The following is a 17414-nucleotide window of genomic DNA, read 5'->3' as shown; positions in this document are numbered from 1 at the left end:
GACACCTAGAAGTCCTGAATGAAAAGCGAAATGGAAAGTCGTTTAGGTCGCCGTAGCACTTGGAGAGCTTGTCTTTTTAGACGTTAACCGCGAGAGACCCACTCGGATTCACAGAAAACCCACGTTGTTGTGACATGATATAAACCATCTGAATCTATCTGAACCGCCCCCCCCCCAATCCCCAATCCCCATCACCTTCCGTTTCATGAAATTTCAGCCGAGACAATAAACCTGTGGCTCGTCGTCGGACTGCAATCCCTTCGGCACTGAGCGCAAACCCCGCTGAACTCAATGGTCTTACTTCTGAGTAGACACACTTGCGGGGCTGCGGGACCGAAGTGCTCCTCTCTCTTCCTTTTTTCACACTCCGGTTCAGTTACGAAGAGGGAGGCGCCCCCCGGGGCTGACGCCATTCATGGCATAGCTGCGGGGCTCTCTGCACATGTTCAGAGGCGCTCGTTTCCTCGTCGGGATGCCTCCCCCGCGCGGCTGCCTACCGGCGTTCCGAAGAGATTCCGAGCGAAGCCCCGCCCCGCCGGGCACGAGTGGGCGGGGCTCCTGGTGCCCTCCCCCGCTGCCTGCTTTCCTTCTCCTCGGCGTCCTCTGCCCGCGCCCGCTCAGTGGCCGGGCGAGCTTCGGCAGGTGAGCACGCCGGCGCCTCCCTCGTCCCGGAGATGGAAGAGCCGCTGCAAACTTCGGGCGCCAGAGACGGAGCGTCGGACTGAGGCGGGGAGAGGAGTCAAGCCCCGGCAAGGGGGGCCAGAAGGGAAGCAAAGGCACGGGAGATCGGTAAGTCAAAGCCCCACAAAAATATCTGGTCACTCTAGGGAGGAAGGCGGAAAAGAGCAGCCCCCCTTGGGTACTTGGAGGAGGGCAACTCCTGGCTTCCCTCCTCCATCCAGGCGAGGCACCCGTCCCCGCCCTGCCTGGAGTGCCTGGAAAACTTGGACACTTCTGCCCCCATCTCCTCCACTCCTGCTTTCTAAGCAAAGGTCCTGGTGCTGCCCAGGTAGGCGAAAGGAGAGCCTCGCTCGTGCTTTGGCGACTCGATCTCCACGGGGAGAAAAGGGTCATCTGGTCACTGGCAATTCTCTTCTCTGGTCCTCCTCCGTTTCGAATTAATGAGCGAGCCCTTGAGCATTGCTGCGCACGGGGATTCAGAGTGACAGGACATAAACTGACGCGGGAAGATGCGTGTGTGTTGGGTCCGTGGTAGCGGCCTCTGAATGTCACAGTGGGGATGGGGATGATGGTAATTAGACACTAAGAACCTCAGGTTGCCGGCCACAAGCTACAGACTCCGCAGTCACCCTATGGAAATTTGTCGAACTCCGGCCGGAATAATTGAATTATGAACTGCAGCAACAAAGCATTCAGGAGTCGTCTGTATTTAAGTCTTTGGCAATCATATTGCTACACATCCTTCTGCATTTCTTGTTGTGCTTTGTTGCGTTCAACCTCTACTCTACCCTGCTCCACCCCGTATACATCCCATAGGAGGAGGTTATCAATTAATAACGTACCAGCCAGCTCTGCAAGAATGCTGGGTGGATTTTTAAACAGCTATTATCATTATTATTGAAGGCTGGGGAAGGAAGTGTTTTGTGCATCAAACTTAATTCAACCCAGGATAATGTCAGCTAGCAGTAATGCTTTTTTGAAAGCAGGCCATATGGCATAAATAACGGATCAGATTGTTTGGAGCATCGAAATCGTAGCCTTTCCTTCTTTAACGCCTGCCTTTCTCAACAGCTCTGTATTTCTTTCAAGCCAGCAGCTTCTCTTCATTGGAAGAAAGTTAGTAACACATTGCAAACTTTTACATTAGAAGGTCACTTTAAGTTTCTGTTGGGTGAAAGCAGATCCCATGGAAATCATCAGGATTCTCTTCTGAGCAAATATGTTTATAGATGAGTTTACTTGTAAAGATGGTTTGCTAGAGTGTATTTGAGATGTGGAATGGACCTGGTGTGCATGTCACATTAAACTGTTGGATTTTTAAATAGGAAGTTTCATTGGATTTCAGTAAATACAAAATTAAATCTCTTCCCAACAGTAACAAATTACCCCTCCTTGCTCAAGTAGGACAAAATGGTTTCAACAGTGGAGTTCATTGTTCCTTAACCAATCATGTGCACTTAGTGGATGCCAGATTGTATTATTTTCATCTGAGAAAGTTGCAAATGGATGCCATATTTCAGTATAGTCATTAACATCCTGAGAGCCTTTACCCATTTAATCAGCTTTCCATCAAAGCAACCATCCATATTTTCTGTCTTCTAATACAAGCTGCAGGTGTTCTCCCAAGTTCTTCCAGTTCTGTGTTAATCAATTCATTATTGTGAAGTAAAATGTTGAGGGGATAAAAAAAAAGGCAGAACAAAAAGTACCAGAGATAATGGACACCCTTGTTTGGTCCCTCAAAATAAAGAACATGGGACTGAGTCCCTGTTATTAACCTGGACTACAGAGCCTATAAAATTGTTAAGAGGCCACTCTTACCCTCTCACTGAAGGATGCCCTGGTCATTCATATTGTTACGAGTTTGTAAATTCCTGGGTCTGATAAAAGTGAGAACTAATCAAGCTTTGGGGAGTTAAACTGTACCAAACAGCTTATGTTAGAAATACAAGCCAGGCCAACCTGATGATGGCTTGCTGAGTGAGAGTTCTTAGGGGTGTAAAGCTTAATGATGGCCAAGTCAAAAAGAGGCAGGGTGATTAACAAAGTAGTTACTCTGTGCCAAAAGGCAGAGGGATGTGAGCCCCTCCTTCATCTAGAGAGGTAACTAGCAAAAGGCAAAAGGCTTTAGGATGGCACTTGGCAGTGAAGTACTGGCAAGAAACTGTGGCAGGCTGCGAAACAGACGGAGAGCATGGCTGATTTCTCTGTTGGATCCAAGTTCACTGTGCCTATGAGAGAAGCAAGAGGACCCTCTTGGAGTGTAATGCTGGGAACCCCTTCACAGTAGGCTCAGGTGGTCTTAACCATATATCATAAACACGCCACAGTCTCCGCTTTGCCTCCTTTACAAAAGGAAACACAAACCCTGAGAAAGTGCTTGGATTCCTGCTCAGAGATTGGGATGGCGTGTAACAAGATTAAACCATAGGTTATGCTAAATGTAGGGGTGGCCAATGTAGTGTCCTGCAGTTGTTGTTGGACTCCAACTTCCATTGGCCCCAGCCAGCTTTGTTAGTGGTCAGGGATCATGGGAGCAGACATATGAAGCAACATTTGGAGGGCATCACTTCCCTGCTTAATGTGATGTGTGAACCAGGCCATTGCAGAATGAGTCCAGCAGGAGTTCTAAAATCCGCAGAGCAGTGCTGGAATATGGATTATGAGAAGCATGATTGCAAGATGTTTTTGTGCGCCCATTCGAGTAAAAAAACCAGCATTAGCGAAAACCAGCGTGCTTCAGAATAGGTGAAAGAAAGAGAGGCAGAGAGAAATAATGAGGATTTTATATACAATACAGTAGGATTCTTAGTAACAGCCCCATCAAACACCCTCGATCTTTCCAATTTTCTGCGTTTGTTAACCAAATGCAATTTCTCCTCTGCTTGTGTTGTTGGATTCTTGAAGTATCTTTATTTTTTCCTCCCCTCTGGTGCTGCTACCCAAAAAATACTTCCTTGGATGAAGCAAACTCAGCAGAGCACTTTAACAAGGATATAAAGAAAAGATGGTGTCAAGAGAAGAAAAAACATTATCTGATCATTTTCTAGCCAAAAGGAGGATGAAAAGCTTGATGAAAAGAGAGATATGGAAGATGAAGTTTTGTAGAAAAATGAAGCAGCCTTTCAATACAGTTTTTTAAAGTACTGTAATTTTTTGTCAAAGAAATTTTAACATGCTTTTTTCTTAATTGGGAGTAAGTGCAGGGTTCTTTGAATTGTATGTTATGCATCTTAGCTGCATGCTACATGCATTATTAGCAGACTTTGTAATTATATGCTTATTTTACAGTGCAGCCCTGTATATGTCTGCTGAAGGGTAAGCTCCATTGAGTTTACTGGGACTTATTCTTACCTAGGTAAGTTGAGTGATTTGCAATGAACCTGCAAGGATTCATGATTCCTAGTTGTTTAGCAATGGTAACAACGAAATTACTTTTTCTGCTTAAGTGGGGCTGCTGAAATGAAGAAACCTAACCAGGGTTTATCTTTTGTGTGAAAGGACTGCAACCTCAGTTCATTTCTGGAAGTGAAAACAAATACCAAGGTTCAAAAGCACCCTGTTATTGAATTCTCACTGGCCCACTTCACACATAATGTCAGGTCAAGCCATATCTAAGTGTGAATGAGTGACCCACAGCAACTCATAGTGGCCCAGACAAACCACCAGCTCAGATTCAGATGAGCTTTGGCTGTAGCTACCTGAATACTCACTCGTTCATGGATGGCCATGGTTTGGCTTCATGTTATTTGCAAACTAGGACAATATTGTATCTTTTACACTTGGAGCTTGTTGGTGGATCTTGGGTTGTAGGCGAGGGAAGTAGATGCAACAAGTTTGAAGTCTGCTCCATTATGTACTTCAGCACACTGTCTTCTACTTTAATAGTCCTCAGTAGGACCAACTTCTGAGTAAACATGGCTAGGATCAGGTTTCAGGTTCCCCCCACCCTTTCCATAAGGGACACTAAAACAACCTTTTAGCAATGGCTTCATTCCTTGTGGGCAAATGTGATTTCTGGTCACCCAGTTTCTTACCTTACTTGTGCATGGAGATAGTTTTGCATCTACATTTCAACCATGATATACTTTTGTTTCACCTGTCCACAGGTGTGATTGACTTAAAGTATATTATTACTAGTCCTGTGACCGCCACCATCCGTACCACAGAGATGTAACCTTTACAGCTTGAGAAGCCTCAGCAAAGGTAATGCAGATCAGCTGGGGAGGTAGTGCTGTTTGCAAGAGAATGAAAAATTCCTCAGCCACAAGTTTCTAAGGGGACATCCATGGCCTACGTTTCCCAGTCTGGCTATTGTGTCTGAAACTGAAGTATGGGAAGAGGGATGAAACTGGGAGCTTCCTCCCTGCCCCCCCTTGACAGCCAATAAGCATGAGTCTTTCCATGTTTATTACCTGTTACAGGGCATTCCTGTAACAGGTGGTGTGGATGGACAAGGAGATGAACCAGAGGAGGCTGAAGTTGTGGCCAGATATGGACAGTGGGGGCTGGACACATGGTAGATGCTGATCTTCTTTAAAGTTGCTGCATAGATGTACTCCAAGGCAGGGGTGGCCAGCTTCAGGATTCTTAGGGCCCCTTCTGTTCTCCATATAGTTTTTGAGTAAAGGGAGAAAGGGGCTCTTTCTATAACCTGCCCCCTTCACAGGTGATCAGGTTTCATAACAAGTTCAGTGTCATCCAGCAACAATAGCTTTACAGGGTCAGAGTGAGCAACACACAGGAGGCACACAAATCAAGCCTTCCTCTGATCATTTTAAAAATGAAACCCCATGTCTGGGCTGTAATTTGGAGCAGGGGAGAGACTGCTTAACTATTTCCTTCCTTGCCTGCTCACCCAGCCCGCAAACTGCCCTCCCCCTTTTCTCCCTTTGCAAGGGAAAACTCTTGAGAACCCATATATTTCCCCAGGCAGTTTGGAAAACACCAGGGTTTTCTGCTGGGTGACCTTGGGCCAGTCACACTTCTTTGAAGTCTCTCAGCCCCACTCACCTCACAGAGTGTTTGTTGTGGGGGAGGAAGGGAAAGGAGTATGTTAGCCGCTTTGAGACTCCTTAAAGGGAGTGAAAGGTGGGATATCAAATCCAAACTCCTCCTCCTCCTCCTCTTCTTCTTCTTCTTGGTAGTAGAAAACAGCAAGAAGGGAAAGGTTTATAAAGTCCTCTAGATATGATTTTCAGTAACTGGAATGCATAGGGCTTTCATATTTTTAAGATGAAATGCAGAGGCAGACTTGCTGATTAGGGGTGGGGAGAGCCACTCTGCTAGCTTCCCAGCAGGTGCATTGCTGTTACTTTCTCAGAATGAGAGGGTGAGGTGGTGGGAAGGTCAGCACAGTGCAAACACACTGATGCAGCCAATCTGGTGTTCCTGCTGATGCATTTGTACCATGCCAAGCTTCCACCGCATCACCTGTCCAGCAAACCAACAGCTGGAAAGCTAGTGTAGCAGCTTTGCCCCACTGATGAGCCACTTCTGGTGAAAGGCAAATTGCTTTTTTGTTGTTTTGTTCCTTAAATGAATGAATAAGTAAAAGAAGTCCACTGTGCAGCTATTCCTCTCCTGCAACCTGAAGCCTCTTGAGCAAGGTTGGGGAATCTGTGCCCTCCAGATGTTGGTGGGCTCCCCAATCCAACCCAGGGGTGATGGGAGTTGTAGTCCAGGAATGCCTGGAGGGTCACCGTTCCCCTGTTTCTTGAGTTTGCTTTTGGGTTTTAAAAAGAAAGAAAACGGAGAAAAGAAGCACATAGCTGCATATAGTATTTACCGCTTCACAATTATAAAACGTGGCCACTTGGGTATTGTCTGTGCCTTACATATAAAACAAACCTTAAAATAAATGAATTCCTCTGACACACAAGTTTTTAAACACCTTATCTCTTTGAATGAGGAAAGCTAAAGGCAACCTTTTTTACTTCATTAACATTTGGTGTGACCTTGGCAGCAGATGAAATTGCTTTGTAGGCTGTCCCTGGTTAAAGGCATAGAGTAAGATAATCAATGCATTATTAAGGATGTGTAGGAAATGAATGGTCACAAATTCCTTTGGTGACTGGGAGTCCACCCCCATCCCTAGAAAAACCTGCAGTTGTGCTTTGCAGCGCAGCAATCCTGAGTGGCACCACCATTTTTTTGCAAGCCATAATACATTTGCTCCCCACGTATTGTAAACATAAGGAGCAGGGCACATAAATTAACAGAATGTAGCCTACAAATGCATTGCTATTGGGAAAGGCAATATAGAATTTCAGTAGGTCTAGAATGGTTCATTAACTTCTAATTGACTCAGGCTAGGGCTTGCCTTCATACAGAGGAGCAGCTGGGGAAATAATGCCTGAGGCATGTTCATCTGACACAAAGAGTAGGTTCAGGTAACAATAGTACCACCATGATGGTTGCCTTTTCACGCTGCAGGGCTATGTCCATCCGATAAAGCCACTGGCTGTAGCGATTGGAAACATGGCAAATGTGCGCCCTGCATATTTGCTGCCTTGTGGAAATATGAGGATGCAAAGACTGTTAGCTTGCCAGCTTATTATTAGTGTCACCATGCTCTATTGCTTCGTTTCAGGTCTTCTCTCGTCCACATGCAGTTTGCAGGTGTTGATAGCAGCTGCCGCCAGCCGTGCCTTGAACAGAGGATTGCCAGCTCTGCAGCAGAGTAGAGTGCAGGTGGGCAACGTGTGGTTTGGGAACCTAATGAGGCCCGTAGCCTGCTTTCATACAGCCTGCGGTCTGATTTCATGTGGGTGGCAATGAGGGAGAAAATGGAGGGAAAGATGATGGCAGAGAGAGAGAGAGAGAGAGAGAGAGAGAGAATGAAAGGGCTGTTATAAAACAAGAGGGGGGGAGAGGCTGTCCTGTCACACATCCTTGGTTCAAATTCTCCCCACTTTTGTTTCTGGCTCTGCTCTCTGCTGGTGTGCAGCTTCAAACAGATTACCTCCCAAGGGGATGCAGAAAAAGGGTTATCCCACTTCTGTGGGCACTGCTGGAGGAAGGTGTGTGTGTGTGTGCAGTGCGGACGCTCCGGGTGTCATCACTGAGGATGTGTGTGTGATGTGGTAGCTTGGGCAGGCACCCGCAGGCTCTGCGCTGCCTGAAACAGCAGTGTGGGATTTGCGTTTGCCCTCCGCCTCTCCCTTCGCTGCCCTACAGCTGAGGGGGAGGTGGCAGAGAGGCTGCATGCAGCGCACCCCACCCCTGACTGCAGGACGCGCGAGTCGCACCAGGCACCAGAGCGGCTAGTTACACTGCTGCCTGTGGGAAAGGATTCCAACTTTCTGTTAGGTACGTTTGATTACAAAGAAGTGTCCTCTATAGTTCTGTTCAGCAGCTACAAGGTAAATTCAGTTTTCTGAAAGGGGATATATACTTTCCTACATTTCTTTGGTAGAATATATATTTTTAATTGGTACTTATCAAAAGCTACACAAAAGGTCTTACCCAAAACAAGGTATCTTTCTATTATACAACAGAATAAAAGAAATACTTTAAAAATCTAATCTAAAAATGAATAGGAACAAAAGGAAGAAAAAAGTGGTGAGTGGAGGAAGAAAGAAAGAAAAAGGTAAAAAGACAAAGAGAAAGAAAAGAACATGGAAAGATAAAAAGGTTCTCTGTCCATTGCATATAGTATTCACTCATTAACATCCAACTATTCTATTTTCTATGAGCCAATATTTTTTTCAATCTTCTAATCCAGATATTACAAGTTCGTTTTCTCATTCAAGCAGAAAAGCCCGCAAGAAGTTTCCAATCCTTAATAAATGTCAGTAATGTTTTTTCTCTAATTAAACACATCAATTTTGCCATCTCTGCTAAGTCCGGTAATTTTATCAACCATTCCTTCATAGTAGGTAGGGCTGTATCTTTTCCATACTTGGCTATATTTCTGAATGGTTGTGGGAGCCTCGTAAATTGCTCCAGGTAATTAATCACATTTCAAACTGGCTTCCCCTGTTTCCACCCTGTGGGGGCTTCCACACAAAGTGCCACGGCACTGTTTTTCCTCAGTTTGCAGAAAGTGATATTGAATACCACACCAAGTTATTCAGTGGTACCCTTCCCCCTGGCCCAAGATCCTTATGTGATGTCTATTCACAAGTAAGTTCCATACCCAAAACTCATGGAAATACTCGTAGCAAGTTCAGTCTGTTTTCTTGCTTTTTGCTGGTCTATGCTCTGGGAATCAGTGGTGAATAGTTTCTGATATGCCCCTTGAATAGCTTCTCTATCCAAAACAGCCTGAATGCCCTTTACAGTTTTTGCATATGGGGGTGAGTACATCACTTTTTAAAAAATCATTATTTTGCCACATATGAAAATTATACTACAGTGGTACCTCGGGTTACATACGCTTCAGGTTACATATGCTTCAGCTTACACACTCTGCTAACCTAGAAATAGTGCTTCAGGTTAAGAGCTTTGCTTCAGGATGAGAACAGAAATTGGGCTCCTGCGGCACGGCGGCGGCAGGAGGCCCCATTAGCTAAAGTGGTGCTTCAGGTTAAGAACAGTTTCAGGTTAAGTACAGACCTCCGGAACGAATTAAGTACTTAACCCGAGGTACCACTGTATTAATAATCGTAAATCTCTCTCACACACCCAGCAAGAAGAGAAACTGACATTGGGGTAATTGTAGAGATGTTATTCAAGGGGCAGAACAGATCTTATTCATTCTTCCTCCTCCAGCACAGATTAAGAAGAACCAATATGATGGGCTGAGCTTTCTAAGAGGAAGCATTTAATTTAAATGCATAGGTACCCTGAAAACTTTAATAGGGTTTAACTGGTTGAAGCTGCCCACAAAAATTGCCATTGATTAGACACGCAGGAAAAAAATGGGGAAAAGACAAAGGATTTTCCAGAAAACACTAGAAAGCAACAGGCTAATAAGGACATCATATGGATTCTGTGGCAGTATCTTAGGTTGCTCAACACAAAACTATATGATAAATTGGTAACCAAAAAATACCTTTTCTATTTGGAATAATTTAAAAATGCCCTTGTTTGTGTTGCAATGGTGACAACCTGGATTTAGGAATTCTATCCCCGGAGTTCAGGATGTGTTCTCATGTAATGAGGAAGACTTATAACATCTTGTTCACATAAACAGGGGTGTTAAAGCAGATGGTCAGTGCAATCCTATAATATACCTACATGGAAGGAAGTCCCATTGAATTCAGTGGGATTTACTCCCAGGTAAGTCAGTAAGATTGCAGGCTCAAAGAGTCTAGCTTTACACACTTGCTCATTTTCATGTCTCTCTTGAGCTTATTCTCTCAAGTTGATAATAAACTGAAGAGTTTTGACAACTTTAGCATTGGTTAGCAATACTCGTTCACTCTTTACTGCTCTGCTTATATATAAACTAAAGGCAGAAGTTTTTTCCCCTTTCTTTGATCGTTCCTTGAAAGGTTCTGCAGCAGAGAAGAGGGGAATGTTTTCTTCTCCTCGAAATACCACTCCAAGTGCAGTCCACTGCCAAAGAAACATTACCTCAGGTTATTTTTAATGTGTTTTTAAAAATTTAATTTCAAAGTCAACGTTGTATAGAAAAACTCCTTGGTATTAAACATGCTGTCTGTTCCCTTATTGTTTATTGCAGGGTACAGCTTGTACTCCTGAAAGCTAGCTGCTTTGCTGCACTGACCTTTTAAAGGGACGGGGGGAACTTCATGTTTCAGTTCTGTTTAGATGGTTGTAGATGTGCCTGTTTTTTCGGTCACTCTGTCACTCTTTTCTAGAGTTTAAAAGAAAATGTGTGGTGTCTATGACATGTAGCTTCTAAAATTCTCCTGATACTTTCAAACCATCAGTATCATGAGCAGCATGCTGAGAGTCACAAAAATGAACTAAATTTCTAGCAGTAGCAGCTGGGAAGTGCTTCCTATGTATATTTCCTGGGCATGAAGAGTACTATGTGTGTACATATGTCTTTATTTATTTCAATAATAGCCCACCTTCCTCCAAGGAGCTCAAGACTACAAATGTGGTTCTCTCTCCACCTTCATTTTATCCTCACAAGAACCCTGTGAAGTAGGCTATGCTGAGAGACTGTGGCTGCCCCAAGGCCACTCGGCCAGCTTCATTGTCATGTGGGGACCAGAATCCTGGTCTTGCTGGTTCTAGTCTGGCACTTTAACCACCACAAAACACTGGCTCTGTTTGTGGGAAAATCACAACTGACTTTAGCTTTCTGCATCAGTTGATGAGCCACTCAGCTGACCTCCTGTCACTGCTGCTTACCAGAAGGTGGAGGAAAAAGGTTGGTACAGTGGAAATGTACTGGCAAGAACACTGGATTGACACCACTGATGTGTTCGTACCGTGCTGACCTCACAGCTGCCACCTTCCCTCTACTTCCAAGTAAATGGCAGCAATATGGGCAGCAGGTCAGGTGTGTGCCATTGCCCTGTTCTGTATGTATCTGGTTCATGAAATTGATTTTCAGTGAGTTGTGTAGCTGAGACCTATAATTTTATTTGTATGTTTTCATGAACGATCCATTAGAGTCCCTCTCCAATGAATTTTGCCTTGTGCAGTTCAAAATCCTCAGCTGTGAAGGGCAGAGGAGCAGTCTAGAGGTATTTAAAAGCATTGCTACATGCTTTCTGCTGAAGCTGAAATGATTCCACCCCCATCCTCGAAGTTCTTCTTTATTAATGTCATTGGTGAATATTCCCTGAAATTTCTTTGCCTATGGAAATATTCCACATTCTGAAATAGGATTTGACATTTAATTTTCAGTAGAAGGTCAGGACACATTGATAATGTCTGACATGTAACACTCAACATTTGATAGGATCTGAGAGCTGACATACAGTACCAGCCAATGTTTGCCAATTAGAACTGTACAACATCTTCCCAGTTATTGTGGATATTTCTGACTGGCCTAACATTATCATCACATGTACAGGACAGCTTCTGCCAAAGCTGACACACGATTTGGGGGAGCAGCAAATGGTTTGTTTACATTTTACTTTGCATGCTAGAACAGTGGCTTATCATTGCCCGTTGAAAGGGCTGGCTGGCTTTCTGTTGTTTGTGGTGTCTGGCTGTTGCTTAAAAGACCAGCCTAGGAGAAGAGGAATCTCAGCTCCCAGTACAGTGCTGTGATCAGTGGCGTAGTGTGGGTTGTCAGCACCCGGGGCAAGGCAAGTAATTTGCGCCCCCTAACCCGTGGATTTGCGCCCCCTAACCCATGGATTTGCCCTAACCCCCAGATGTTGCGCCCCGTGAGGCCGGCCCCCCCTGCACCCCCCACGCTACGCCACTGGCTGTGATAGAAAGAAAAATGCAGCAGAGAACAGTTTCTCTCACCACCACAGCACTCAGCTTGTGAGAGAGGAACCTCTCCTCATAACATAACATTGTGATGGGAACACTCCACTGCTTCTCTGCAGATCAACAGGTCATAGTATCTGAAAGCTGTGTGTGATGAGAATGTGTGTATTATGTCTATATTAAAGATGAAGCAACTGAGTCTGAGATATATTTGATTGCCTAGGGCCCCTAAGAATTCAGGGCTGAGGTGCAATTTGAACCAGGGACCTCTCAGTCCAATTCATTTACCCAACACCCTACCTTGGGGTAAACCTCCTGACTTTGCCCTTTTTTTAACATGTCCATCATCTTGGTATTCTTTGTAGGGGAAGAATACAGCTTGTGTGTTGAAATTTATCACACCTACAGAGAACATGGGGTTGATGGGAGGATCCAAAATTATGGAGAACCGGACCAGACTAACTAAAATGGACCTCTACTCCAGGCTGAACTTGCCACCAGGCTTTGAGCATCCCTACGATGACCTGCTTGCTGACCCCAAGCGAGATCTGAAGGATAGCACCAATTTGGTGGAGGTGCAGATCGTCCTCATCTGTGCCTACTGCGTCATCATTTTGCTCGGGTTAGTGGGCAACTCCTTGGTGATTCACGTGGTGATCAAGTTCAAGAGCATGCGCACGGTGACCAACTTCTTCATTGCCAACTTGGCCGTGGCCGATCTGCTGGTGAACACGCTCTGCCTGCCGTTCACGTTAGTTTACACATTGCTGGGAGAATGGAAGCTGGGTCCTGTGCTGTGCCACCTCGTGCCGTATGCCCAAGGCCTTGCCGTTCAGGTATCCATAGTGACGTTGACTGTGATAGCCTTGGACCGGCACCGCTGCATTGTGTATCACCTGGAGAGCAAAATCTCCAAGAGGATCAGCTTCTTGATCATTGGGGTGGCCTGGGCTGTCAGTGCCATCTTGGCCAGTCCTCTGGCTATCTTCCGGGAGTATTTCTCCATTGAGCTCAACCAGGACTTCAAGATAGTGGTCTGCGCTGAAGCCTGGCCCAGGGAAGGGCTGGTCAATTACAGCACCATCTACAGCGTCTTGATGTTCCTGATCCAATATGTCTTGCCTCTGGCCATCATCTCCTATGCCTATATCCGTATCTGGAGTAAGCTAAAGAACCACATCAGTCCCGGGGCGGCGGGGGACCATTACCACCAGAGGCGTCGGAAAACTACCAAGATGCTGGTGTGTGTCGTGGTGGTGTTTGGGGTCTGCTGGCTGCCCTTCCACATCTTTCAACTCGTCAGCGATATTGACAGCAATGTGTTGGATTTGCAGGAATACAAACTGATCTACACGCTCTTTCATGTCATTGCTATGTGCTCCACTTTTGCCAACCCACTCCTCTATGGCTGGATGAACAGCAACTACAGAACGGCTTTCCTGACTGCTTTCCGGTGCGAACAGCGGCTGGATTCCATCCACCCAGAAGTATCTCCTGCACTGAAAGCCAAGAAAAAGCTGGAAGCCAAAGAGGAGCATTGCAATGGACCCCCGTTTTCACAGCCTACAAGTGTCTAGGGGGTGAAACTAGATGTGGCAGTGGGCATACACATACACATACCCGTCACTCTCTTTTTACAGGTATGGTGGCGATATGGATTGGGACCAGGGGCAGAGGGGAGAAAAGCCATTTAATCTTTCCCCTGTCCAGTCTTCCTGGTGGAAATTGCTCCTCCCAGCTGGCATTTGCCCTGATAGGAAAAGCAAAAGTGCAAATAGCAGATGGTGGGGCAGGGAGTCATGAGTAGGAAAACAATGTAGGCAGAAAGGGTTAAGCCATTTCCCCTTGTGGCTCTGATCCAATCCTCACCCAATTTGCATTTGCACTGATTTTAAAGAGAGAGAAGTGCATTCACACATCTCTATTGCATTTCTTGTTTGACCCTAAGAAAGCAGTGAAGCTGGACAAAGAATGTGAGTGAGTGCAAGGGGAACTAGTTTGATGCTGATGTATTGTTGGGTGTGCTCAGATGTGCTGCTGATTCATAGAAAGCTTATGAACTGGGTGCAATTTGAGAATGTTCCCTACATTTTCAAGGCCATTTGTCATCAAGTATAACTTCAACTCCAAAGAACTATAAAAGACTAAGCTGGTGTTTGGTTGCGTACAGTGAATTCAGAAGCACAGCCAGCAGTAACGCAGAAGAAAAGGGTTTGCCATTGTCAATGCACATTTTAAAAAGTGAGGAGACAAGACATTGGTAGTTGGAGGCAGATGACAATAAACATTTGACTGCTTGGAACATTGCACAGTCCTTTTAGGCCACAGGATCAAACTACCCTCTAGTGGCAAAGCTGCAAATGGTTGTTGAAGTTGAAACTTGCAGCATCTTTCTTTATGAAAGAAGTGGGTTTCCTAAAAGTCGTGGTGTACTATGGTTTCTCCCCCCCCCCTTTGATTTACGTGAAAGTTGTGTTTCCCTGTTGAAGTTAAAAACAAGGTCAGCGAAACATCTACCTTTTAGCCACTTGCAATGAAATTCTGGAAGGCAAAACTTGAAGTTTGTATAATGAAAGTGGTACCCAGCTTGGTAATGTGCAATCTGTTACTGATGGATTGAGCACCTGCATGGCATCCTGTGAACCATATGTGCCAGCTTGGCCCTACGACTGTGGATGCCCAGGGCTGTGGATGACATGCAGTGTGCATGGCTCTGGCACTGAAATTTGTGGGTGCCCGGCCCTTTCATGGGGAATTTTGTGGGTGCTTGGGCACCCAGGACCTCAGGGAGTTTGCACTTATGCTGTGAACTGTTTTTACAGTCCTTTTTGGGAAGGAGAAGGTCGGGGGGGGGGGAGAGTTTTACATTAAAGTGGTCCAAACTTTTCTGCAATTGGTTCCGACAGAAGCGGACATAGTTTTCTTTGTTCCTTTACAATGATTTTGTACTATTCATCCGCTTACCAATAGCACTATGCTTATTTCTTCTGCTAATTTGTTTTAGCAGAGACCAAAAACTGCCCCTCTCAATGATCTTAGTGCTCAGCAATTTTGCAGTTCTGTCTTGTAGCCCCTCCTTCTGCCTTTTCAGACCAGTGTTGCCAAAAATTTAACAGGATGCACAGGGGTGCTGCGGTACCAATTCATGGTCTTTCAAACATTTCAGTTAAAAATCTGAACCTGCTAATAGGAAGATTAGTAATGGGTGAGGAACTAAGAAGTCAAGCAAGTGTACTGGTGTGGATCCCTGTTTATTTGCAAGTCAAGTCTGGGTATTTTGGGTGCATGCATGCCTTTATGTGAGGGAACTGCAAATGCCTGATCTTTCAGGTATCTTATAGCCTGATCCATACCTGAGTGATTGAAGGTAATCCTGTTTATTCTCAGTGGTGTTAAATTGACTCGGATCCTAGTATTCATTTTAAATGGATTGCAGATTGAGCTGTGGCACTGTTAACACATCATGTTTGAAACTCTTCCTGCTTTATTGCTAGATGCTAAAAAAGGACAGTAGAAACACTGCCCGTCTTGCTCAATGGTAATGTGTGTTTTTTTGTTTTGTTTCTGTTCTTGTCGTTTGTGCTTTTATGTCACGCATCTTGCCTGGGATCTGTGCCCGTCATTGCACTCTGTGCAATTAAATACGTTCAAATAGAATGCAAACTAGACATCCGTATGCTGCTGTGTATACCACCAAATGAAGTTTGCATGTGTGTTTGTTAAGAGTTCCATTCTGTTTGCTCAGGTATATGACTTGACTCTCCTGTAAATGCACAGCTATGAATGGCAATGCACACTTCTTCAGCATATATGGTTTGCCTTTTCTTAACCCCCCCCCCCAAACCCCTGGAATCATTAAAGTTATCAAAACAAAGGATCATTGCTGGTGTGTTTTCCTCACCCACTTTTTGGGCCAAGCTAGATGTGGTGCATCATTGGAGCCATTTCTTTAAATGTGGGTAAGCCATGAAAAATGGAGGGTGCAGGGGGATGGCATTCAAGGAACAAATGCTACATGAGTCACAATGCTTGCTACATAGGAAGCTGCCTTATTACTGAGTCAATGGCTGCTAAGCTACGATTGTTCTGTTTTGCTGTTGGTGACAGTATCCCTCTGAATATCCATTGATGGGAACCGCAGGTGGGGCAACGGCTGTTGCACTCAGGTTCTGCTTAAGGGCTTCCTCCCAGGGACACCAATGCGGGCCCTGTGATAAAAGAGTGCTATAGATGGGCCTTTGGCCTGATCCAGCTGGGCTCTTAGACCAGGGATCCAGCTTGCACTGTGTTGTCTGCAGTGACTGGTGGCAGCTCTCCAGTTTCAATTGGAGGATCAACCCAGGCATACCTGGAGATGCTGGGGATTGAACCTGAGACCTTCTGCATGCAAGGCAGATGCTCTACCATTGAGCTATGGCATATTTCTCCCTTGCTCACTGCTTGCTTCTATGGGGTTAGTTCCTTGACCTAGCTTTTGCTTCATCTGGCCTTCATTACCCCAAGTCAGCTTGGCTCAGAAAAAGGACCAAGACAGAAAAGAGGGGGCAAGCTCTGGTGCTCAGTGACGCGAAAAAGAAAAAAGGTACTTCTACATGTTTTGAAGTTAACTCCTTCAGGAGCTATGGACAGAAACAATGAACAGCATTAGTAACACGATTCTTAAAAACAGAACGTAAGTAATACACATGTTATAGAACGTTTAACATGGTCCAAAAACCTATTAAATGCACAACACAAAATCTAGCTCTCCTGAACATTTAAACCCATATCGGACTTCAAAAAAAGGAAAAAGAAGAAACAATGTTTGTCAGGTACCCAACTTAGACCTTAGCCATGAAATGTTAAAACCTCATTTTTTTCCCTCTAAAGAGTGAATAGTAATTTATCTTAAATGTAAATACAATCTTGAGATGCTCACCACCAGCCCTAACATTTACCAAACATGCAGGAAAAGATGTGCCTGAAATGAAGGTAAGTATGTGGCGGGCCAATATATGACCAGGGCAGACCTGCATGTCATGAAACATCAGATCGCAGCCAGGTTTGGCCCTGGAGGCACCCTTAAATATCAGTCATGGCGGCTGAGCATGGAAGCAGCTAATCAATTGCTTCCTGTGCTTAAACATGGGAGATGCCTGAGTCTATGGATACTGTGCCCTGTAGGGTGTGTGTGTGTGTGGAACTTGAGGCTTCTCAGATTGGGGTTTCTCAGTTTTGTTTGAACTCCAAGTTCTACCAGCGGAAGCCAAGTGCAAAAGACATGTTGTTAGAATGAAAGAGCAGGGTGCCTCTGAGGACATTCTGAGCCCAGGAATTTGTTTTCAGCACAAGAACCGAGCTGGTCTCACAAAGATTTCCCCTAAGAGTCCTCTCCTTGTTTCCTCTCTACATTTCAGCAGCCTAGTATAGGTATGGAAAGTTAT

The 17414-nt window shown here is 45.0% G+C and overlaps 1 protein-coding gene and 1 long non-coding RNA gene across 9 annotated transcripts in view; one reads left to right on the top strand and one right to left on the bottom strand.

The window, feature by feature from the left end:
• Positions 1–203: 203 nt before the first annotated feature.
• NPY2R (neuropeptide Y receptor Y2) lies at positions 204–15866 on the top strand. Of its 8 annotated transcripts, none has more exons than XM_083631225.1 (5): positions 652–789; positions 4791–4887; positions 7274–7374; positions 10960–11104; positions 12357–15866. In XM_083631225.1, exons 4-5 carry the CDS (start codon positions 11078–11080, stop codon positions 13566–13568), a joined length of 1239 nt encoding a protein of 412 aa, XP_083487351.1. In that variant the 5' UTR covers positions 652–789; positions 4791–4887; positions 7274–7374; positions 10960–11077; the 3' UTR covers positions 13569–15866. The 8 variants fall into 8 exon arrangements, with proteins under 8 accessions (XP_083487348.1, XP_083487354.1, XP_083487355.1 ...); XM_083631223.1 differs by having other exon boundaries at positions 10679–11104; XM_083631224.1 differs by having other exon boundaries at positions 7274–7383; positions 10921–11104.
• Positions 8869–17414, bottom strand: part of LOC310770563 — a 285355-nt gene continuing 276809 nt past the window's right edge. The window contains exon 2 of the long non-coding RNA XR_014552274.1: positions 8869–9276. This is a non-coding gene — a long non-coding RNA (uncharacterized lncRNA). The remainder of the gene's footprint in view (positions 9277–17414) is intronic.

The sequence above is a fragment of the Podarcis filfolensis genome, assembly GCF_964270895.1.
Source record: "Podarcis filfolensis genome assembly, chromosome: 9".
NCBI classification, from domain to species: domain Eukaryota; kingdom Metazoa; phylum Chordata; class Lepidosauria; order Squamata; family Lacertidae; genus Podarcis; species Podarcis filfolensis.
The sequence above is the reverse complement of the archived record's forward strand: the minus strand, read 5'-3'. Positions and strand labels throughout refer to the sequence as shown.

Excerpts from the sequence above, each read along its gene's own strand:
- NPY2R (XM_083631222.1), top strand. The coding sequence starts at position 292 with ATGGTCTTACTTCTGAGTAGACACACTTGCGGGGCTGCGGGACCGAAG. Across the intron at positions 790-12,356 it reads AGCAAAGGCACGGGAGATCG|GGGAAGAATACAGCTTGTGT; the intron begins GTAAGTCAAAGC and ends TATTCTTTGTAG.